Source organism: Cyprinus carpio, chromosome B6 (assembly GCF_018340385.1).
Source record: "Cyprinus carpio isolate SPL01 chromosome B6, ASM1834038v1, whole genome shotgun sequence".
In the NCBI taxonomy this organism is placed as follows: domain Eukaryota; kingdom Metazoa; phylum Chordata; class Actinopteri; order Cypriniformes; family Cyprinidae; genus Cyprinus; species Cyprinus carpio.
The window spans coordinates 5,786,422-5,812,110 of NC_056602.1; the positions used below are offsets into that span (position 1 = coordinate 5,786,422).

General features: G+C 35.6%; 1 protein-coding gene across 8 annotated transcripts; it reads right to left on the minus strand.

The window, feature by feature from the left end:
* bin1b (bridging integrator 1b) lies at positions 1 to 23,889 on the minus strand. 8 transcript variants are annotated; one of them, XM_042725414.1, is made up of 19 exons: positions 23,474 to 23,889; positions 15,307 to 15,387; positions 15,118 to 15,172; positions 14,085 to 14,179; positions 12,885 to 12,920; positions 12,594 to 12,689; positions 11,449 to 11,556; positions 11,113 to 11,205; positions 10,845 to 10,930; positions 10,121 to 10,196; positions 9,976 to 10,031; positions 9,813 to 9,845; positions 9,176 to 9,239; positions 8,270 to 8,398; positions 6,586 to 6,600; positions 5,176 to 5,523; positions 4,897 to 4,962; positions 3,304 to 3,405; positions 1 to 3,216 (listed from the first exon to the last, which is right to left on the minus strand). In XM_042725414.1, the coding sequence occupies exons 1-19, from the start codon at positions 23,552 to 23,554 to the stop codon at positions 3,115 to 3,117; spliced, it is 1,722 nt and encodes a 573-aa protein (XP_042581348.1). In that variant the 5' UTR covers positions 23,555 to 23,889; the 3' UTR covers positions 1 to 3,114. The 8 variants fall into 8 exon arrangements, with proteins under 8 accessions (XP_042581348.1, XP_042581350.1, XP_042581351.1 ...); XM_042725416.1 differs by lacking the exon at positions 12,885 to 12,920; XM_042725417.1 differs by lacking the exon at positions 11,113 to 11,205.
* Positions 23,890 to 25,689: the final 1,800 nt, after the last annotated feature.

Consider the following 25,689-nt stretch of genomic DNA (forward strand, 5'->3'; position numbering starts at 1 on the left):
TAAGTTCAGTATGATTTTAATTTTAATATGCTTTTTGAAGGCTTCTTGACAGGGTGTTTCTTACAGAGAACTGCATGTTAAGACAGAACATCCTAAGCTACTAAAATGCTGCAGGACATTTTCCCTTTCTGATGAAATGTATATAATTTTCATGTGAAACATCTCAGTTTTAAATATCAGAACCTTCACCATTCAGATAGTTGGAGTCACTTTCAACATTCACACAGTTTTCATTCACGTGAACAGACTAGACCTCTTGCAGCTGTTTGCTCAAAGGCCTGATAAATATTTTTATATTCAAAACCGATTCAAATATAGAGCTTACCAGGCAAGAAAATTACAGCGCTGATATGTAAACAGGTCAGAGAGAGATATTATATAAACTCTAGGTTTACACAGTACACACTGACAATGCCAGAGTTGACAATACATAGGAGTTCACAAAGTAGCAGCTAATTTACTCTACTTGGGAGATTCTATACTGTTTTGGCAGAAGCAGATCCCTGTATATTTGATAACAGATTAAGCATTAAAACAGCCCTGATTTTATAGCATTTCAACCAGGTGCTAAATGTGCTGAATACTGAATATAAGTCATTGTCATTTCTCAAGGATGCAGTGTCATTATTTAGATAAATAGAAATATGAATTTTAAAAAGAGATGTTAGTGTACATATTCTATTGAAAAATGGCATTTAACCAGATGCGGGTGCAGATGAGCACAATTTTGCCTTTTAAAATAAAAAATATGGCCCAGATTACAGTGGTGGAGTGATACTGTATCTCAATAAAGTATGTGAATAAATCTCGTTCAGTTCATTCAGTGTTTCCACCCTATCAGTGCATCACAGGCTACATTTTCCCAGATCAAAAAAAAAAAAAAAAAATCTAAATTTTTGACATGATTTTCTATTTTCAATATTAGTAAGATCATGAAAATGAGATATATCTGATCTTCTCCAGTTCTTTAAGAATAAAGCTTTTGTGCACCCATCTAAAAGGAACTTTAAAACATTCATGCAACCATGACAAATGTTTAAATTGTTTAAAGATTTGAAAATACATTGCAAAATGTGTTTCAAGTGAACTGTTGTTCATACAGTACAACTCAGTGGTTTGTCCCATTGTATCATTTCAATAATCTTTGGTGGCATATACCCGAAGACCTTTATAACAGAACAAAGAAAAACATAAATATTATGAAGTTTATTGAGATGAACCCCTCACATGCAGTGCAGTGCTAGAAACCCTATCTAGGAAACAACATGTTAAGCTATTGTAGGGGTTGAAGGGGCTCTACATGTACAGGAGACTCTAGAGATAATAAAACCAGCAAAAGATTCATTTGTCCCTGATTTTAAAGTCAACATTAAATGGAGTTTGCACTCCCACTTTTTTTCCTGAAATATGGCATATTTCTGAATAAAACAGAATATACTGTGTACTGGACTTCAGGACTTGAGTGTCTTGATTGCTTTGAGAGATACACCGAGAGAGATTTGTGACATCAGCAGGCTATGCAGGAAGCCAAACTTTTTGCCCACCGGATATTTTACCTTTAGTACAAAACGTGTATTCTATTTACACTTTGTGTGAAGAGCATCTGTCACTCTTTGCACTTGTATTCAAGATGCTATTTGTTTCTATTTATACTTGTTGGAAACAACATCTAACACATTTATTTTTTTTACAGTATGTGGAACAAGAACTGAAGAATTGTGCACAGTAATTTCATGTTGACAATAGAGTAAAAGATTTCACTGAAATACAATGATTGATTTGTGTCATATTCAGTTTAGGGCAAAAAATCTGATGCCTTATATCTTCCCAAAATGGCCCATTGACAAAAACCAATCAAATCGGCCTCAGTCTTAATTGTGTCCATGGGCATGTTCACACTGTAAAGCTTCAGGAGTGACAACCCATTAAAATACTGGACTGAATCCCATAAATGATCAATTCATGTGTGTACTGAGCAGTACTCAGTGCTGAAATTGCGACGACTGGCACCATGGTAATCTTAACGTTTTGGAGTCTTGCGTGTTTAGTATCTGCTATTTTTTATTTAAGTAATACTACAGCAACCAAATACTCATTAAATTCAACAACTGTAACAAAATTACTGTTGAAAGAGGCGTTGTTTATTTTTAAATAGTCTGCTTCAAAGAGCATGATCTTGCAGTGTTGCCATGTCCACTTATTATCAGTGTATTTGGGCTTATGGTCAGGGTTGCCAAGTTTTCACAGGAAAAACCCGCCCAATTGCTACTCAAAACTAGCCCAATCGCTTTTCAGAGGGGATTCCCGGTAAAAATCGTGTTCTGGTGGGGTAAAAAAACAAGTTTGTTTGGCGGGGTTCCCCTGAAAGAAGTCCAGGGGCTAAATATCATGTTATTGGGGTCACTTCAATCCGTGGACACGGAAAAACATCCCGCAGAAAGAGTGTTAAAGTAGCCCGATTCTGCGGGAAAACCACAGACTTGGCAACATTGCTTATGGTTTCGCTCATAAAGCGATCCAGTTTATTCAGGTGCAGGTTGCAATATTTTGTCTTATTTCCAATATAAATCATTTGGGTTATTTTTAGGTTTAATTTTTGCTTGTTCTTGTTTGCTGTTTTTTTCTAGCAAGACCTGGCAAGTCATATGCAAGTCAAGTTTCTAGGCGTATCTCCTTCCCTGTGACTTGCATGCACTGTGCATAAAGCAGAGCGACATATCTAGTATACATATACATCATTAACATCTAGTTGTTTTCTTCAGTTGTATAAAAACTGCGAAGAAGTTTTGTAAATGTGGTTGTCACTGTAAATTACTGAACTGTGTAGACAGATCAGAATTAGGCTTTAAAGGATGAACTGACAAGGCTGCAGTGTGTACGTGGCCTATATTACTCCATGAAGTTGTGTAAAACATGCTGCTGCAAATATCATCTAATGCCTTTTATTGTTTATTCTTACCCCAAGTGACCACAGTATGTAGAATAGAGCTTCTTTCTTTCTTTTTTTGCTTGAGAAGCCCTTGTTTTTTGAAGATGTTTTATAAAAATTTTATCACAGTAAAGTGGTGAGAAAACAAAGTATAAGAGTAGGTGATTCTGAGAGGACTGTTCCGCTCACAGTTTCTGGGTGAAGTTTTCAGGGAAGACTCCTTTAGCTAGGAGGTTTTTATTCTGAAGCCAGTGTGACTCTTTTACGCCCATTACCCAGCCTTCATCCTGTGCACACAAACAAAAAGACAATGAGTCATTGTCCCATTGTATGTGAGTGTGTATGCATGTCTAAACACAGGTGCCATGACTGACCTGTTCATCTGGGTTGGCAAAGGGAAGCACATACACAATGTCACCAGCCTTCAGATCAAGTTCATCGCTGTCTGTTGCTCCGTAGTCATGCAACACTTTCACCTACCAAAAATCATGTTAGTAAATTCTCTCTCTCTCTCTGTATATATATGTGTGTGCGTGTGTGTGTGCGTGTGTGTATCTATATTTTCTAATCATCAAAGAATCCTGAAAAAAATATTACATTTATATTTAGTGGTTTAGCAGACGCTTTTATCCAAACTGACTTACAAATGAGGACAAAAGAAGCAATCAAATCAATTAAAGAGCAATAAAATGTGCTATGACAAGTCTCAGTTAGCCTAACGCAGTACATGTAGCAAGGTTTTTTTTTTTATTATGTAATAAATAAAAAGAAAATATAGATTAATAGAATAATCTATATTAATAGAATAGAGTAAGCTAGTGTTAGAGGCCTTTTTTGCTTTGTTAATTGTATAATAAATAAAAAGAAAACAGATAGAATAAAAAAAGTGTAGAGAAGCTAGTGTTAATTTTTTTAAAGAAAACAAGCCGTTAGTATTATATTACTATATATATTTTAATATTAATAAGATATATTATATTAAGCAGAACAGCTGTTTTCAAATGTAATAAGAAAGTTTCTTGAGCACCAAATCAGTATATTCGAATGATTTCTGAAAGATCATGTGACACTGAAGACTAGAGAAATGATGCTGAAAGTTCAGCTTTGCCAAATTAGGAATAAAATTATTAATATTAAAACATAGAAATCGTTATTATAAATTTTGTGTGTGTGTGTGAGTGTGTGTATGTGTGTGTATTAGTGCTGTCAAATCAATTAATCGCAATTAATAGCATCTAAAATAAAAGTTTGTGTTTACATAATATATGTGACTCTTGACCACAAAACCAGTCTTAAGTCGCTGGGGTATATTTGTAGCAATAACACATTGTACATTGTACAATAATACATTGTATGGGTCAAAATTATAGATTTTTTTTATTTTTTTATGCCAAAAATCATTAGGATATTAAGTAAAGATCATGTTCCATAAAGATATTTTGTAAATTTCCTACCGTAAATATTAAAAAAAATCAAACTTCATTTGGACAATTTTAAAGTCGATTTTCTTTCGAATGGAAAGCTTATTTATTCAGCTTTCAGATGATGTATAAATCTCAATTTTGAAAAATTGACACTTAAGACTGGTTTTGTGGTCCAAGGTCAAATATGTGTATGCGGTGTATATTTGTTATATGTATATATAAATGCAATACAATAAATGCAATATTTATATAAGATTTATATTATACATAAATATTAATATATACTACATATATTTTTTAAATATATACATGTGTGTGTTTATATATACATATGAATATACACAGTACACACACATATCTTATGTAAACACAAACTTTTATTTTTGGATGTGATTAATAACAATGAATCAATCTGAAATATACAAAGGTTGCGTTTATTTGGTCAAAATACAGTAAAATACAGTGATATCGTAACATAACATAATATAATATAATATAATATAATATAATATAATATAATATAATATAATATAATATAATCACCTTATAGAGAACAGATGGAGGAAGCTCTCCATCTGATGAGCCATTTGTCACGGTTGGCACTTCATTCTAAACACAAAGAATAGAGAGAAACACCTTAATTAGCAACTCCACAGAATAAAACACACCTGCTATATATAGAAATGTACACAAAAACGGAAATTTAGCATGACCACAGTGGAAACCTGCCACACCCACAGAACAACAGGATCTACTTCTGAGCCATCCTAACTCTATGATATTACTTCACAATACAACCAAAATGATTCCTGTTCCTCTTACACTTTGAAGCTCCTCCCACTGAGGCGGCTCTGACTCCGCCTCCCAAGCCTGAACTGCACCGCTGCCCCAGTTTGTATCTACATCTTGCATTTGCCCTACCTGGGACCCTTCCTTGCCCCAGCGCTCTGCACCATCGTCCTCCCAGTCTGGCTGCGCAGGCGCAGCTGTTTCACTTCTCCAGCCTGACTGTGCAGACACGCTGTTCTGCTCACCCCAGTGGGGAGCTTCATACGGCTGTACGGCAGGAGCAACCTCATCCTCCCACGGCTGCTGGCCGTAAGTCTGAGCGGCAGCTTCTTCATCCAAGTCCCACTGCTGGGAGGGGTCTGCAGCAGGGGTCTGATCAGGCTGGGATGGGGAGGAAGGGTCGCCAGGATTGTTTGTTGGATTTTGGGAGGTAAGATAGATGGTGGGAGAAAAGGCCAGGCAATATGGCAAAAGGCGCAAATAATTTGCAAGAAAAAGGGAATAATAAATGAAAGAAAAGATGAAGAGATGTGAATTACTGTCCATTCTAAACTCCCAAAATTGTTATTTTAGTATTATTTGCAGGTTTTTTTATTAACATTTTGAATTAGCTTTTATTTTTAGACTTTTAGACATTTTTAGTCATTTTTTAAGTCATTTTTGTTTATTTCATTTATTACCATTAAGGTTTCATTTATTTTTATTTCAATTTTAGTTTTTACTTCATTTCCAGTTTTAGCGTTTCAACTTAAACTAAACAAAAAAGAGAAGTGAAATAAATTTAGGCTTTTCATCTAATTTTTATTTATTTTAGCTTTGTTTCTTTTTAAAAAAATGATAATAAATTTAGCTTTATTTTTAGTTAGGGTTAAGACCCTGACAATTACAATACATTATTTATTTTATTTAATTAATCACATTTGTTTGCAGTATAAATCTTGTAAGTCCAAATATATGGCCAAAAAGAAATGGCCGAGTGAAATCTGTTATTATATTATTCACCAGATAGCAAGTTTCACACACACACACCTAAATAGAGGTGCATGTAAACCCAAAGCAAACTGTGTATAGTATTTTTTCTTATCTATAAAGATATAACTTTTATTTATTTATTTATTGTTTTTGTGTCTGTAATGGACATCTGTTTTCAGCTCACATATCAACGGACCTGACCTGGCTGAACATGAGACATACTGTGACTATTAAAACTACTGGATGTGGCTTAACTTTTGCTGAAAGTCTGTTTGTTTGTGTGTGCTTTTTTTCTAATTTGTCAATTCAAAGTCTGTAGAAGAATTTCATCCAAAAGCCCCATCAAATGGTTATTTCTTGCTCTTTGAGTGCAACCCACTGCCATGATCAATCAGACCACAAGAATCACAAAGATGTCAAGAGCGATCTGATCCATCACAAGAGTGCCAGCACAGCACAAGGTCTTCTTACCTTCCATGAAGCCTCCTTCCATGAGGCAGCACAAAATGAAAGAGTGAAATAAATGAGGCCCATAATAATGCAAAGTATGTCTATCACCTTGACAACAGTAGGAAGAGAGCTCTCATAAACCCCACTGACAGGAGCTTACAATATCATTTTTATTAGAGCAATCCTGAGAGGAAAGCATTCGTTAAAGGGGAAGTGATATAATAGTGGATACTGGAACACCAAGTACAGGAGTAAGAATAAAATTAATATACAGTTATATTCACAATGAGTAAGCCCAGACAGAATCTATAGACTGCATTTTTGCTGAGATTTTATGGGGAAATATATTCATGGTAAAATGTGTTAAACAGAGCTGAGAGTACTACAATACAATTAGCAGCTGACAGCAAGTAAAATTAGCCAAAATATTTGTTTATACACTACCTTTGAAATGTTTGGGGTTTGTACATTTTTGTTCTCTTGTGCTCACCAAGTCTGCATTTTTTTTTTTATCAAAAAAAACACTGCACTACTGTTATTTTACATAGAATTCATTTTAACAATACTTTTGCACACTCATCCAACTGTATTTATTACCACTGTTCTCACATTGCTGATGTTCATAATGTGTATATTATAATCCTACATTGCTCTGTTCATAATGTAAATACAATCCTACACTGCATTCCTATTTATATTCTGTATATACTCTGCTCAATACTGTATATAGCAACCTCACTGTACATTCTGTAAATAATAGCTTCACTTACTCTGCACTTTTATGTATATAAAACACTATATTCTTGCACTTCTGGTTAGATGCTAACTGCATTTCATTAGCTCTGTACTTGTACTCTGCATAATGACAATAAAGTTGAATCTAATCTAATCTAATCTAAATCGTACTGACCCCAAACTTTTGAATGGTAGTGTATGTTTTATTCATTTCTTTTTTGTATTATTTATTTTTGTCTGTCCCTGGACCTTGTTTTGGGAACTATAGGAAGCAAGTTCACATGTGAGCAGTTAATGTGTTGCATGCTGAACCAAAGTGCCATTTCAGTTCCCCAAAACTCAAAGAGGAAACATGCAGAAGTTTCAATCCACTTCAAAACTCAAGAGGCAGAGCTGTTGCATGCATCTTAGATGACAGCATGTGCTGAATTCAGAACTGCATACTACTAGCATACTACTCTTACTACTTTGACCATATATTTCCACAGCAGAAATAGTAAGAGCAGTATGGGGTTCCAAATTCAGCAATGGTTTTGTTTGACTGTGAACCATGACCTTTACCCTTTGCCATCCTGACCCTTCCTGTCCTCTGACCCACAGCTGGTGGGCTGGAGCAGCGCTGAATGCTTGCCAAGCATCCAGATCTAAATCCAGCAGACTGCACACTGCTGGACTATTACACTGCTGTGCACAGCACAAAACACCAGCTTTACTACAGCAGTGACAGTATTCAGTGGAATCACTGGTTTGCAGACACAGAAGATGGTAATGCTGACAAACTCAAGAACCAGTGATACTTCAGTTGAATGAGCAGAAAAGAGATAATAATAAAATGACAACAGTCACTTTTAGGGTGAAAACAGAGGATGAATGTGCTAATTAAGGATGGAGATGATATATAAAGGAATGGAGATGAAGCCAGGAAGAGAGTGCTTATATAAGCAGCGGAGGGAGTCATTTGACCTCTGACCTGTGGCTGGGTTGAACAGTTAATGTCAGGCACCACCGCATCTTCAAGCAGGTTAATGATGTTGTCCTGTTTCACCTCCTGAGATGAAGCCGGCCTGGGCGGCCGTGACACCGGCGGTCCTTCTCTGGACTGCCACATCAACACACACATGCAGATACACACAAGCAGGAGGAAAATACATAACACACTGAGGGTAAAAACACCAAACCAGAAGCGCTTATTGTTAGTTTTTTATGTGTGTAACATGCTGAGTTTACTTAAACACACTCATGTTTACCTAATTATCTACAAATCACAGACTCAATTGTAAGGCAGTGTTGTAATTTTTAACTACAACTAAAACTACTAAAAAATAATATAATATAATAATATTAGATGAAAAACATAACTAAGTATAAATAAATGAAAACAAAATAATGATTTGAATATTAATAAATACTATAACAGTTTATAAAAATAAATAGCTCAAATAACAAGAAGCTGAAATAAAATAATGAATTTTAGGTGAAAGCCCTAAAATTTGTATAAATGTATTGACAATGAAACAAAATTTTGAGCTCTGTCACTAAAGCTAAAACAGAATTAAAATAAATCCAAGCTAAATAGATCTATTAAAAAGAATGAAAATGACTAAAGCACATAACAAAATTCCTAAAACTTAAACTAAAATTAAAATAAAACTACAATTTTAAAAATATGATTAAATACTATGATAGTATATAAATAATTCTAGATTATAAATCACTTATTTAAAATGTATTTAAACCCCATTGCAATGTATGATGTATAAATGTATAAAAAAGGGCTTGGTTTTATTCTGCTTCTTTAGTTTCAAACATACTGTATGACATTATAAACAAACAAAACATAAAACAGCACATAAAAACATCAGCTCTCTCACAGTACCTTTGCTGGTGATTTAGGGGCATCTGACCCAGACTCTGAGAGGTTGTGATTGGCTGCTTCTTCACTGCATGAAAAACACACCGGTAAATAAATACTCCTCTTGGCATTAGACGTTCATGAGTGTCTTGACTGAAATAGATCACTAGGTGGCAGAACAGATCAGTGTTAATACTGCAGGCAGATTGGTTGAAATCACTACCATGCACAATTACTGCATTTCAAAGACATTCCAGACATGCAGTTCTATTTTTGTTTGAGCATGTACACACAGCCCTGTGCAAGCAGCAATTTTCAATAACAAACAAGTGTTAGTGCATTTTTAATAAATCAGCTGTGATTTGCACCAAAAATTTTATTTTTTGTTTTATTTTACAAATGGAGGAAAAACACACGCTTCTCAAGAAAAAATAAATGTTTCTCAGACATTTCTTTAGAAGAAGGCCTGAGAGCCAAAACATTGGTTTTTCTTCCATGGAAAAAAAAATAAAACAGCTGAATTTCTCAAATCATTAAAAAGATTTAAATAACAAAACGATTTTATATGAGACGAGAGAGCGTGGTGTAAATAACCTTGTTGAAGTGCATCTTTAATGCAATTAATGTTGCATAAACACACATAAAACATAGGAGCTGTTACCTCTTCCCAGTGCTTGCTGTTGGGACACTTTTTCTGTGGGTTATTTGGGGAAGCGTTGGTTTAATTTACAAGGAAAACAAGAACTCGCACATCAGTGTGCTTAACTACAGGAAACCAGAAGTGTCTATACAGACAAGAAATATCCCAGGATAAAAGCACTCACTTGGCTAGACGCTGCTCATCCAGTTTGGTCATAATATCACTCAGATTCTGGTTCAGCTGTGTGTGAGAGAGTGCAACATACCCTGGTAACCAACAACAATAATCTCATTTATCCCTTGTTAATAAGTCTCTTATCATCGGCTCACTTTGCCCATGTCCCTGTGAAATTTTTCCTCCAGGCCGGCAACGCTCTGGAATGTGTTAACATAGATGCCAACACGACTGCAGAGAAAAAAGAGAAAATGACAAGTCAACATCAGTTATGTACTTGTCATGAACACATAAGAAGAATATTTGCACCACTTTTCATTATGATCTCTCAAGCTCAAAAAAGGACAAATAACAACGTTAAAGTATCATAAAAACAGGACTCATGCTATATTGCATGTCTTAAGTCATACAGGTCAACAGTTTAGGCTCAATAATACCCCGTTTATTGAAATAAAATACACATTTAATTGGCAAGAATGCATTAAATAAAAAAGTGACAGTAAAGACTTAATTAAAAATAAATTAGAAAACATTTCATTTCAAATTGTGCAAATATTTTACAATATTACGTTTTTTACTCTTTAATCAAATAAAGGTAGCTTTGTGTGAGGAACACAATCTCTGTTGTAGATATTGTATGGCTTTTATAAAGTATTTTTGTCCTTTTTGTAGCTTGTCAGATGTGATCACTTCAAATTGTTATTATATGGAAAAGAGATGTGTGAAAATATTACAAAATTATCCTTTTGTATTCCACAGAAAAAAATTTACAGCAGCACATAAAGTTTAGAACATTATTCATTTTTAGGTGAACTATTCCTTTAAAATGAATAAGAGAGATAAACAGAGATCATGGCAGGGTGAATAGCTGGTTATTACCTGTCCCACAGGGTGGGAAGTTCCTCCTGGAGATCATAATTGATCTCCTCAAATACCTTCTGAGCCCTGCCCAACTCTTCCTCAGCCTAAACACACACAAACACATCAACACACATGGTCATTAGGCTAAACACACTATAATTATGAAAATACATATACAAAGAATTTCATGAGGAAGCCACACTGTGAGTGGGTGTGGACTGTGAGTAGGTGGGTGGAGTTATGCAGATTAAGGGAGGGTTTACAGGCTGAGTGACAGAAGAGTCACCTGGCTTCTCGAGAGGTTAGTTTGAGCGATTTGGTGTGCTGTAATTATTCCCTGAGCCCAGCCGGGAGCAGCCCTCTCCACCAGAGCCAGAGGCTAGACGTGCAGCAAAGAGAGAACAGCGACAAACACACTGGAGTGCTGATGTGAGCTCACAGAATCTCATCATGCAAGATAACAGCTTGTGCAAATGCACACATACACTAACTCAAGCACACAAACTGACTGCAATACATGAATTATGTATTGTTATAGCAATAAGTTGGTTAGTTAACAAGGGTTAAGGACAAAAAGCCAGATAGTACAGCATACATTAAAGGTGGAACGAGCATCCGGTACCTTGGCAATTTTGGCCTCATCTTTTTTCTTGCTTTTCTGTATAGAGGCAAAATGATGTCTGGCACTGTCAAAATCTACCAGCTTCCTTTCACGCTTAGCGATGCGAGCCTGCAGAGGGAGTCAGAGAATCACAAGTCCATCTAACACAGCAGTAACTAGCTACTGTAAATAGTCAATGGCTGTAAATGGTTCCCAGGGTGTTGTTGTAAGGTTGTGAGTGTTGCTAGGGGGCTCTTGCTATGTAATGCATCTGCATGCTGGTGTCTAGATATGGCTAGAACCCTACTTCAGTGTAAAGCCCTATTTGAGAAATAATTGTTTCTCATGGGGATGTCTGCAAAAATAAATTTGCATGGGACACTGTCGATAAAAGTCATGCATTCTTATGGTGATTCACATCACGATGCTACAGTTGAGCTGTTATGGATTGGATTGCTCATATTTAATTTAATGACAGGACAAAAAATGATTTTATTATTTAAAGTATTTTAAAAATAGGATGATCAATGCACTATAGATTAAATGGCTTTTTGTCTTGCATTTTACCTCTCAAATTGATGTAATTTAAAAAATGTGGAAATTAGCAAAAATGTTTTATTTATAAGTAAACTCTTATTTACCAATCAGCCAATAGTTGTTTTTAAAATCAGTATCAGCCAAAAAAAAATAATAATAATTAAATCCTATTGGTGCATCCCTAATAATAATGACCCATTTAAAAAATTATACATGATTTTTTTTTCTTTTTTTTTTTCTTAACAGCTCCTATTTAGTGTAGTGGAACTGTGATGAAATAAAATCCTTGTAAACATTTTCCAGCATAAAAGTGTCCATATTTAAAATGCATGCACATTACCACAAAGCAAAACCATTACTCTACGGTGCTTGGCAGCGATCAAAAGACATTTACAAAACTACTTTTTGACTGATCCCTTCTTGTAAACTCAGAGATGTGGATTCACACTGCAATTAAATTACCACACAGCCTTGGTGTTTGACAAAAAACAGTAGGTAATTTAGCTGGGAATTTTTACGCGGGTGAAAAAAACCCAGACATACTGAATTTGGACAGCAATAAAATCACTGAGTAGTTCCTGTAAATGTTGAAATGCTTACATGTACCACTTATTAAAGCAAAAACAAACCCTTATGTCTGGAAATTGAGCCAAATATGTGTCCATGGAAATGAGGGCATTGTCCACAAGATTCTGGTGGAAATCTTGCCACAGGAGGTCAGTGTCCTGTAAAACAAATATGATCAGACACATACAGAAAGACAAATACTCTCACACTCTCTCTCTCACACACAAACTGACAAACCACTGAGGACAAAAGTCTAAATATATGTGTACAGAACTATTCTAAAATAGAGTTCACTGCAGTAGCACTGCTCTAGCATCACCAGCACCAGCTCTAGACTAAACCATCATGTTTACCTCCAGATTATTATCCATTTCTTTCTCTATCATCTCCTTTAATCACAGACGGATGGGAGAGTGGAAGAAATCAAAGAAATGTAGAAAACACAATCAATTTGCAGATTAATAAGTCAACAGAGATCTAAACATCAGTGTGGACAGCAGCGATCCTTCACTTGCATACAGTCTAAAAGAATAGTTCACCCAAAATGGAAATTTGCAGTTTTTTTTGTTTGTTTGTTGAATTTACTCACCTTCAGGTCATCCAAGATGTAGATGAGTTTGTTTCTTTATTGATACAGAATTGGAGAAATTCAGTATTACATAATTTTTGCAACAGTGGATGCTCTGCAGTGAATGGGTGCCGTCAGAATGAGAGTCCAAACATCTGATAAAAAAAAAATACTCCACACTTTTGTTTTGTTTTTATCAGCTGTTTGAACTACATCTTAGACGGCCTGAGGGTGACTACATTGTTAGAATGTTTTCATTTTTGGGATGTAGAATTAAACTATACACTTCTGTTTGGGGTCGGTAAGATTTTTAAAAATGTGAAATGTTCACCATGGCTGATTTATCTGATAATAAAAAAAAAACTTAAAAACTACAATATTGTGAAATATTATTAGAAATTAAAATGACTGTTTTATATTTGAATACATTTTAAAATGTAATTTAATCCTGTGATGCAATGATTTTTTTTTTGGTTTGTTTTTTTTTAAATGTTTTTTAAAAGTCTCTTATGCCCTCCACAGCTTGATATATGAAATTAAATCGTAATTATTTTTTTTTTAACAGTGTTGGAAACAGTATTGCTGCTTGATATATTTGTGGAAACTGTGATTATTATTTTCTCTCTCAAAAAAAAAAAAAAAAAAAAACTGGCCCTAAACTTTTGAATGGTAGAGTATAGGCCTATTCAAATGCTGGCAGATTTTGGTATCTTAGCACATATGGGATACGTATGAGACTTGAATAAATTGAATCTAGTCTCCTAGATCATTAACATTTTTCTCTGGCTCTTCTGAAACTCTACAAGAGACACATTTAAGGTTACTGTGGCCCTTTTGCATAGTATGTGAGAATCAAGAGACTTAAGAAGAAACAACTGACGTATTGAAGAGATTTTCCTTTCCTATGAGATTTTTCACACTGAAAACACTAATGTCACACAATCCAGACAGAGTGTTTTGCTCTGCCAGTGACATCCTTACACACCTCCGCGATGGAGTCCACTTCCTCTTTGCCAAACCACTCAGGGTCATACATTTCTGCCAGACAGTCCTGCAGACGCTTCGAACACTCGTGCATGGCTGCGGAAACAAAAAAACAGGTCAGCTAAGAGACAGTCATTGACACAGATGACTGCTCAATCACTCAACCCAACACACATCTTTCAGAGAAGTGAGAACTGCTGTGGGCACAGGGGAGGAAGCTGAGGCGATGGGGCTGTGCATTAGGGCAGCACACTATAGAGTCTGCTGTAAAAGGAAAAAGGCTGTCTGCTTACTTTTCATTTCTTTACTGTACTATCACTCACCAGTGGTTAAAGTGGTAGTTCATCCGTAAATGAAAATGCTGCCTTATATTGTATATTGTACAGATTGATGTTATGGTGAGTAAATGATGACAGTGTTTAATTTTTAGGTGAACTATCCCTTTAAGAGCAAAACAGTATGCCCAGACCCGAAAACACTTTCCACATGTTTACAACCTAGAAAGAATTTGTGACTCCCTTATCTCTGACACAGAGGCAGGTAGAGCTATAGATGCAGGACTGAGTATGTTCAGTCACAATCTTCTGTTTTGCTTTTAGAGAAGCTCCTGTATTTTATCTGGGATTATGTTTTTGGACATGATTGTGTTTGCATTTTCTTTAAAACTGACTGAATTGGCTTTCTCTAAATGATGTCATATGCCACTACAAAGACATTAAAAGCATAGCTCACCCCATCCCCAAATAAGGAACCATGTCATCGTTTACTTACCTTCAAGTCATGTAAGAAAAATATTATGATTTTCTTTCTTCTATGGAACATAAAAAAATATATTTTGAATAATGTCAGCGTTTTCGTTCATACAATGAAAGTCAATGGTTACCAAGATATATTCTTTTGGGTTCCACAGCAGAATGAAAGTCATACAGGTTTGGAACAACAGGAGGGTGAGTAAATGATAATTGAATGTTAATTAAACTCTCGTTGAACTCTTTTATTAAAATATATACACAGACACACAATTAGAGTCTTACTTTTCACTGCCGCCATATATGCCTTCAAGTCTTTCTGCAATTTGGTGCCATCAGCCTGCAGATATAGATCAGAGAGAAGAAACCACCACTAGATATTTATGAACTACGATGAGGGTTAGAGGTCAGATGTCAAGGCATGGAGTATATTAAGGAGGGGGGTCAGAGGGGGTGAAGGTTTAAGGCTCTTACCAGCTGCTTGTTGAATTTGGCCACTTCCTCCTCAAATGCTGTGTCTTTTGTTTCATCCGCCTTTCCCAACTTCTGCAACACCTATCAGAGGGCAACACAAAACAGGCGACATCATACATCATACATATGGTACACAACTTCTGCTTTACTGACTTGCGTTTGTGGGGACCAAGGCGAGAATTTATAAATATCATAATCTAACAACACCAAAAGTGATTTTCCTTTGTAAATGAAAGTGCTAAAAAAATCCACATTCTAAGTAATTTGAATTCATGTGAAAAGACTGGATTAGTTGCATCATGTCCCTCAAATCAGCTAATTAATATAGAACTTATCACACTGTATCAAAGACTATAGAATACTCAAGACGTGTCACTCCTATAGTTTTGAAAATGCAGCAGGAAGCCCCGCCTTCTGAATGAAAGAGCCAATTGCTATAGAAGTCCCGGTTGCTATAGAAACAGTCAGCATTCCGAGACGTGCTCTAAGCACTACGCATGCGCACTCGCTGATCTAGCCCAAAAAAATTGAGCATTTGAGCAATGAAACAACATTTATGATACTGTTGTTGTCAGATTTCTCTGGTGATGTCAAATATAAAATTCAATTGTAAGTTTGGTGAACAGTTTTGGAGAATTTAATGCTTCCCCATTCAAAGACATAGGAGTTGCACTTGCATGCCCAAGCGACGTTTAAAAGATGGCCGCCGAGTGACATGACTTGTCTTAAAAGGGACTTTGACTGTACCAGGTTAGAACTGAATGAAAACCATAAAAGGCCTACAGTCAGTGTGTGTCCTAAACAGATGTGACATGACAAAGCGACAAGCAAAAACAGTTATCTGTGCCATGTGTATATGAATTTCTGTCAAACTAATGAACTTGTTTATTGTGATTAACAGTAATAATAATCAATCTAATTATTTATTATTATTATTATTATTATTATTATTATTATTATACATTGGTGTCAGGTTTAACCACATCATATAATTTACATTACTGCTTTAATAACTTCTTCAGCAGCTGTCAAACATTTTGCAGGACATAGACTTCACAATTTTTTAATGCATTTTTAATTTAAAACAAAGGAAAAGCGCAGTCTTAAGAGTGTAGATGTGTATGTGTGTCTTAAAAAGGTGGCAAGAAACAGGGTCTTAGATGCCCAGCCACCACAAATGGTGCTTTCAGTATCAGTTCCATATTCCTCTTCCCCATGAAGAACGCTGACATACAGTAACTGTTCATAAAAAATGAAACTTATTCAAGGAGACTTACACTGAGTTCCCGAGAACTGAGTGTGTCATTGACTGCACTTTACTTTCTTGCCATGCACACATACAAACACCTGCCAAAAGTTCAAAGCACAATGTCCTTTTATTCCAAAAGAATTTCCATTATACAAGACATAACTATTTCCTAGCAGATTTAATTACGCACATTTCCTTTAGTTCAGATTGCACTACTTCCTGTCCAACATGTCTGCGGTAGTGCTTGAATCCGGTTCTATTTATTCAGAGGTCATTTCCTTTTCCTTCTGCTCCCCCATATCAACTCCTGGCAGCATATTAAACATGCCATGCCGTTTGTGACCCAAAGACATTGGTCTTCGTCAGCCTGACACGGACAACAGTACAGCACATCCTATGACGTCTGCTTCATAATGTCAAAAGATGAAAGGATGAAGTTTCTCAAATTTTTCTATTTTCAAATGCTTTCTAAAAAGTTTAATATGCAAAGACAAATATAAGAAAGCCATCTGAATGCTAATATACTTAACAGTTTGGGATGGGACTGTCTGACTAATGGAAGATGGAATTTTCACTTCTCTGCTACTAAAAACTACATCAGTTTCAATAAATTGCTGCACATAACAGAAAACTTTGTGCGTTCTGTTCATTTTTGTAACAAATGTCAGATATAACTAAATAGAAAAATACAGTAAGTTCCAGAGAAGTTCCTTGTCTAGCAGAGCAAAAGAATTCAATAAAGCTTTGCGGGGAAATCACAGTTACCTCTAATCTCCCACTGGCTTTCTCTTGGCCTATATTAATAAAGGCCGTGTCAGCTGTGCTCTTCTTGAAGAATGTATGAATGTGTATTACTGTGCAGGGAGTGTTTGAAAGCTGATCCTGAATGCATTGCAGCAGGACCCCTCCCTCGAGCCCCCTGACATCTTAAAATACAGCGGCCTGGATCTGTGTCATGATGACCTGTGCTCCCTGTGCAGTAGAGCAGAGCTGGGATGAAGGCATTCTCTCTGACTCAGAGGTCTTCCAGGAACACTGGATATGACTGTACTCACTGAGCTGGTGGTCTTACAGGATAAATTGATTTGGATTTTATAAGATAGAAGATGATTTATGTCACTCACTACTTACTCAAAATTCACTTTAAATTTTCTGAAATAGAGCAATATCCATTAATATGACTATCAGTAAATTTTGTTAATACTGAGTTTTGTTTAGGAGTCAAGCAGACATGGCTATTGGTCAATAAAAAAAATAAAAAAAGATTATTCAATTAATCAGGCTGGCTAGTATATCAGTTATTTGGTCTGTATCTAATAGGAAAACACTACTATTCAAAAATTGGAGGGTTGATAAGATTTTTTAATGTTTTTGAACGTTTCTTATACTCACCAAGGCCCTATTTATTTGATCAAAAATACATTAAGACAATAAGATTGTGAAATATTAATATAATTTAAAATAATCTGTTTTAATATTCTATTAAATTCTATAATAATATTGTAAAATAGGCTATAATTTAATCCTGTGATTACAAAACTGAATTTTTAGGATGATTACTCCAGTCTTCAGTGTCACATGATCCTTCAGAAATCATTCTAATATGCTGATTTACTGCTGAAAAATTTCTTATTATTATCAATGTTGAAAACAGTTGTGCTGATTAATATTTTTGTGGGCAAACCATTTTTTCCAGGATACTTTGATAAATACAATGTCAAATGAACAGAATTTATTTGAAATTTTTTGAAACATAAATGTGACCCTGGACCACAAAACCAGTCATAAGGGTAATTTTTTTTTTTAATTGAGATTCATACATTATTCATAAATAAGCTTTCCATTGATGTATGGTTTGTTAGGATAGGACAATATTTGGCCGAGATACAACTATTTGAAAATCTGGAAACTGAGGGTGCAAAAAAAAAAAAATCAAAATCTTGAGAAAATTGCCTTTAAAGTTGTCCGAATGAAGTTCTTAACAATGCATATTACTAATTAAAAATAATTTTTTTATATATTTATGGTAGGAAATTTACAATATATCTTCATTGGAACATGATCTTTACTTAATATCGTAATGATTTTTGGCATGAAAGAAAAATGGACCCATACAATGTATTGTTGGCCATTGCTACAAATATACCTGTGCTACTTATGAATGGTTTTGTGCTCCAGGGTCACAAATGTCTTTGATGTCACTCTTTTGATCAATTAAAGGCAACCTTACTGAATAAAAATATTAATTTTGAACTGGCGATGAGTCGTTAGTGAATGATTTGAATCATGTTTATTAATCTGTTTTCTTTCCTAAATCAAAACACGGGTGCTGATAATATTAGATGCTATGCAGCTAATTATACATAAAATAAGCTCTGTTCATACAAGTTGTGTTGTGTGCAACTTCACCCAAACGCAGCATTGATGAGAAGATCACATCATTCTGCCAACTTCATTGTTGAATTTCATGCAACTAAATGAACTAATTTATTCTTTTATGAGAAGGAAAAATATTTATTTTCAATATCCAAATTCCTTGAGTGCATCCATGTGCATTCTTTGATCATACTGCACAATAGGAAATCATAATAATTCAGCAAAAGATAAATTATGAGAAACATAAACGATTAGTTCACCTCCAGAGTCCGGAGTTTTTTATGTAATAGATGCACAATGAAAATCGTTGATTAATGACCCACCACAAGCGGTTTTAAAAGCACCACAAGTGATATATTCTTTAGGAAGTTCTATTCCGAGAGCACTTAATAAATTTAAAACCATAAACAAAGGCATTTCCTATGAAAAATATAAAAATATCCTGACTTTCTCACCTTTTGTTCAGTTACACTTCTGCTCTGGCTTCTGTACTCTTCTGTTTTACAATAGAAACTAAGTATTGGAGCACTGCTAATTTTATCATCCTGTATGTTTCCTCATTTGGAAGCTGGCTTGCATAACGTGTCCGTGTCCTAAAAACTGCTTAAATTACAGTTGTTCGTATGGCTTTAGAAGACTAATTTAGTACACAAGTCTGCTTTTTTTTGTCCTTTTTGGAATACTGTGTACTTCATCTGTATATGAGCAGCAGGAACCTTTTTCAAGTTGTCTCCTTTTGTGTTTCACAGACAAAAAGTCATTCGGTTTTTAAATGACTAAATGATGGCATCATTTTGATTTACAGCAGAAACTATTTGTGAATCAGCATGTTTAATTAATACAGCCCTGATCAAACCAGTGCCAAACATTTGTCCCGCAACTGAGAGATTCCTAAGTGTGTGTGAGCGAAACATTCGAGCAACCGAGAGGCAAGCTTATACTAATTGATGCAGTTATCCATATTAATACACCGTCAAGATCTGACGCCATACAAATGCAAATTCATTTTCTCTTTCCTCTACAACAGCATAGACTTTTATTGATTTATATAAAGAAGGATTTTTAGCTTCAAAATGCCCTGAAAGGTTTTGTCAGTCTGAGCTATATTTCTGGGACAAATCTGTCTAAAGTAAACACACACCCACACTTCTGCTGTAAATGGAGCCTTAACTAATAGCTTAAAGGAGCTTACAATCAGAGAAATTTAGCAGTAGCTTGTGCTTGTGCGTATTTATGACTGCATTCTCTCAAGTATAAACCAAATGTCCCTTCATCTGTATTTTATAAAGGCCCTTGGTCTTTACTTCTGGTCGATGTGTGCTGGTGTTCAGTTACAGCCCCAAAAATACCCCAGACCACAGCCGCTGGCATTCACACACACCAGGGTTTGTCGCACAAGGGGTTTCTGAGGATTAGCTCACAGCTACAGCCTGCCTGCTATTCATAGCCCAATCCAACACTGCTCTGTAGCTCTATGAGGACGGACAGGTGTGTGGGTGGAGTGCGGAAGAGGGGTGTGGCTCATCCTTGAGCTTTTGATTGACAGGTCTTCTGCCCAATCAGAGCAGAGGTCAGGGGAAGGCTGAGGACACTTCCTTTGGGTTTCTAATCTGAGAAAAGGAGGTGGCTGTAACTTTGCACCCATCTCTTGTCCTCCAGGGTCATTATGCGATTAGACACTTCTGGAATGTTTCTACACAAAAAAAAAAAGGATGGGTGACTCAAGAATAACCTGCCTTGGTGTTCCAAATTAGTGACAAACATCATTTAATGACAGACAGGTGGATGTGGGAGAAGCGAAGAGGGAGAAAAGACAGAGGAGAGTGCAGAGATGTGGCCATTTGCCACTAGAGGATCATGGTTAACTCTCCTCTACCTGGCCGAGTTTCAGGGGGGAAGAGGAGACTGCGACCTTACCTCAAAGCAATCATGCTGATGGCCAGCGTATCACTTAGAAGGAGTGTACACACACACACGAATACACACATACAGATTCTTTTAGAGTGAGTCCAGCTTTTCACACTCTGAAGAGGCAGAGACAGCTGAGGACTTGAGCCACCGTGAAGTACACTAAATGCAACTAAAACAAGTGCTGACAAATAATATTCAGGCCCACTGTAAAGCCTACAGATAAAAGCAATCTGTCCAAAAACAAATTAAATGGATCGGATTAAAAGCAACATAACAAACAGTAGTCAGCACTCCAACTTAAGTCTTCTGAAGATAGATACTAGCTAACTCTTCATGGTGAACAGAGCAAATTTTAAGTTGTAATTCCCTGAAAATGTAAATCTCACTCACAGTATCACATTCAAAGTTGGCATGTCAGAGACATGGCAGGTTCGACAAAGTAGCTAGACTGCCGGCAAGGACATCCAGTAAAATCTATTCTGTGTTCTACCCAAGAAAGAAAGTCAGATAAATTGGGAATGACGAGAAGAGTAAATGATGAATGGTTAACCAGTCATGTCACTCAGGTTTACAAAACATCTTTTGAACTTTCTTTACAAAAAAAGAAAAAAAAATCTATCAGGTTTTACACAACAATAATAATGGGCATAATTTCATACTTTATTGACTGTTACAGATACTGTTTCTTAAATGCAGCACTTGATGATGATGTTGAGAATGATGAGAAACCTCAGAATTACACACAAAGCAACTGAAAATAGGGACTATGAGTCTAGCATGCAGGACAGAAGAGCCCCTACAGGAAGAGGAACACAAACACAGAAGCAGACAATGGTCCTAAATAACCTCTTAACTCTCTTTGTAAACATCTATATGATTACAAAGTAATGAGCCTGCTTGGTTTATAGGGACAGGAAATGATAAAACTATCTTTCCTACAAATCTCCTATCTAACATGCCTAAGCTTCTTATGAAATAATAAAAGTGTGAAACTATATTTAGCATGAAACAACCTAAAACCAAAATGATCAGTATTCTAAAAGACTAAAATGTATTGATTTCTGATGTTTCTGTACTGATTCCAGTGCTAGTTCAGATTATTAACTCATTGAAACAGTTTGCTAGTGTCAGAACCCTAAAATAAACCTAGAGACTGGCTGAATTTATCAAGTAGTTCCTATAACCCTGGTCTTACATTTTAAAATTACTCAAATCAAAAGCGTGTCACTTTTGCACAGTGCAAGGCTCTGGTGTCCAGCTGTGCGGTCTGGGAGGCCGTTTAGCATGGAAATGACATTTCCTGTGTACCTCCTGCTTTCAGCTGGGGGTTGTTTGTGTTGATGCACCAATCATACCCTGAGACTTAAACTGTGCCACAACATCGCCATTTCCAAACTGCTCCATATGTTCCTGAGAGCCAGGGATTCATTTTGTAGTGGACATATGTCGTTTGTGGATATCTCTGATTCCATTCTGTTTTAAGTCCTAGTGTATCTTAAAGAGAACAGTCTGAGCTTTTCTGTGTTACAAAATGTTACAGGAGAGAGCGAGACTAGTTGGGGCATGAGGATGTTGTTGTATAGGTTGAGCAATTATAAAGTAACACAAATGCTTGTTTTCTCTAGCAGTGGGTTTTATGAATCCAAACACCTTAAACAAGTGAGCAAAAAAATACACTGACACACATTCAGACAAGTGCCAATTATATAATGAGGGTAGATTATAGACAACATTTTTCATAATAGGTTAGCGAGGGGCAAGTTGCCACGTGTGTAATTTTATAATTATTTATAATTTTGTCTGTTTCATAAATTGTTTCGGAATAATTTTACTGTTTACATACAGTTGAGACAAAACAGACACTGAGTGAAGAGAAAGCTTTATTTATTTATTTATTTTTAATTTAAATTTCATATTTTAAAAAAGGTGTTCTCAAATTAGTGTTAACAGCAGCTCCCTATTGTGACAACTTACCCCATATGACAACATGCCCATAAATTATCAATTATTTTGAACTTTAAATTTAACTGTATTTTAATTAATTTATGCATTTCTACTTGAGAAATGACAGTGGAAATTACATTAATTTAATTTATGTTTATGTATTTTTTATTTTTATTTTTTGTACTAAAGTGTTCCTGACTTTCAAAATAAATTAAACTTAACCTGTCAAATATTTAGTGGAGTACAAAAGTGTGACAAATAGCCCCCAGTCTCCACTACTATACTATACTATACTATACTATACTATACTATACTATACTATACTATACTATAATAGAATAGAATAATGAATGGTTGATTCAATGGCAAGAAAAACTCAAATGTCAAAAGAGCTTTGGTCACTAACAGCTGCTCTCTAATGCACTTCATCTCAAATGACCCCATCAGTTTCAAACATAACTTTAACAGGAACTGCTCTTGGAATGAGAAATGAATCCATCTTTTCAACGCAAGAGAAGATGACAGACATATATGAAGTGTTTCAGTGCTGTTCTGCTGTTATTTTTACAGTCTTATTTGACACTTAGAACACCTATTCAGCAGGCCGCAGCTGAATGTACAAACTAAATAACAACAACAAAACAGATAGCTGTTACATATACAAAGAGAGCAGATGTAAGCACGCACCTTCTCTTGTGCTCGAGTTATCCTCTTCTGTACATTACTGGCCAGTTTCCCGGCGTTGACTCCTTTCCCTACCTCTGCCATGTTTGAGCTTCAAGTTTCCAAAGTGAATAAATAAATAAATACACCGTTATGAATGAAGTAAAGCGCAGAGACACTGGCAGGGGATACAGAAGAACAGTAATGTGTGGGGAAATACTGTCGGATCAACAGGAGGTCGGTGGGTAAACCCTCTTAAAGAGACAGTGCGCGAGTTCAGTCCTAAATGTGGACACGGAGAGTTATTATTAGACTAAACTCCTTCCAAATTACGCTATCAAAAAGTTTAAACTTAAACTGTCAAATAATTTACGGTCTAACGGGTTCCGTTAGTCTCCTCTGGTGACAAGTGACTGGAAAACGAGAGAGAGAGCGCGAGAGAGAGCGAGCTGGATTATGTTTCCACTCCTTATTATAGACGCTCTCTTAAAGGCACAGGTAAACACGATCAAGATATTATAAGCATCTTCTTTTTTTTTTTTTTTTTTTTTTTTTTGCATTATGAAACAGATAAGCTAGTTACATTTACCATTGCTCTGCACATTTTCTCAGGTGAAATTCAGTATTTCAATAAGAACCAATGCAACCAGGATTTTTCCATTCCAAAAGTTGGTCACGTCAGTGACATGCTAATTGGCATGTACATTTATTTATTTAGCAGATGTTTTTAACCACACTCTTAAAAATAAAGGTGCTTCACGATGCCGTAGAAGAGCCCTTTTGTCTAAAAGGTTCCATAAAGAACCTTTAACATCAGAAGAACCTTTCTGTTTCACAAAAGGTACTTTGTGGCAAAAGAAGGTTCTTCGGATAATAAAAAGGTAAGAAAGAGATGGTTCTTTAAAGAACCTTTGACTGAATGGTTCTTTGTGGAACCAAAAATGGTTCTTCTATGGCATCGCTTAAAGAACCTTTTGAAGCACCTTTATTTTTAAGAGTGCAGGTAAGTGATAAATAATAATATAACATAAGAGGTCTATTGTAAAAAGTCAATAATATTAAAGCTGTCGTAATATAATTCCATAAAGCTTCCAAAATGTCATCCTTTTTAACCTACTGTTTTAGTCTCTTGAGAATTTAAAAGATGGAGATTAGTAAGAGGAGAGTTTATCTATTCAGTGGGGTCATTTCACATGTTTGGTGGGATTCCTGTTACATTAAACCCATCTGACTCTCTTGCACACTGTCCTGACTGTTTTCTGCCAGCAGGGAACAATTACATAGACCAGCGGTTGTAAACCAGTTTTTATTACAACAGATTCACAAGAGGAAAAAATCAGCTTAGACAGAAGCGCCTTCCAGTATTGTCTTGGACAAATGGGGGATTTGGAGTCAAAAACACTGAGGACCATTGACACACACAAAACATCAAACAGATGACAAAAATAATGAATAAAATTGCCATAGCCAACAAAGAGCAAATATGAGACAAAATAAATAATTTGTATAAAGTTTAATTCAAAAAATAGATTTTAAATACTTTACTCAAATACCTTATATTACCTTAATGATATTACAAAGCACTTTTTTGAAATAACATTTTTAAAATAGTTTAACAGACTATTTTAAGACTAATGACAATCTAATGAGGAAAGAGATTGGATTACAGGAACAGCGAACAAATATAAGGCACAGACAACGTTTGGTCTCTCGCAATTTCTAAGAAGCACGGCAAGAGGTCAGTTTGTAATCTGTTCTTTTTTTACAGTTAAAGGTGATGTGTGGAATTTTTTCAATGTGAAATACTTTTTTAATTTTAGCTTATACAGCTACAAGTATGATGATTCTCCAGAAAAGTGTAAACACTGACACTGCTCCATTTGTTTGAGCATCTTGACAAATCTGACACAGCAACACTGACTCAACCGATTTACTCTTTTCACTGACGGTGATGATGCTTTTCTCCAGGTATTTTCATTGTAAGTGTGTAGAGCGCTGCAGTGATGACATCGTTTTGTAGGACAACCTTAAAGTTCGCATCAAGCTGGATCCCTCAACAAAAAGCCAATATGATTTTTCCACTGACTTTTGGATTAATGAAGAAAATAAGCTCTGTGACCTACAAATGTTTATGATTCTTACGTTTTGTTCATTGTTGCTTTAAACAAACAACTTATTTACCTCTGTAGTTTAATGACCTCTGTAGTCCCATTTGGACAGTTATTAATTACTGAAATACT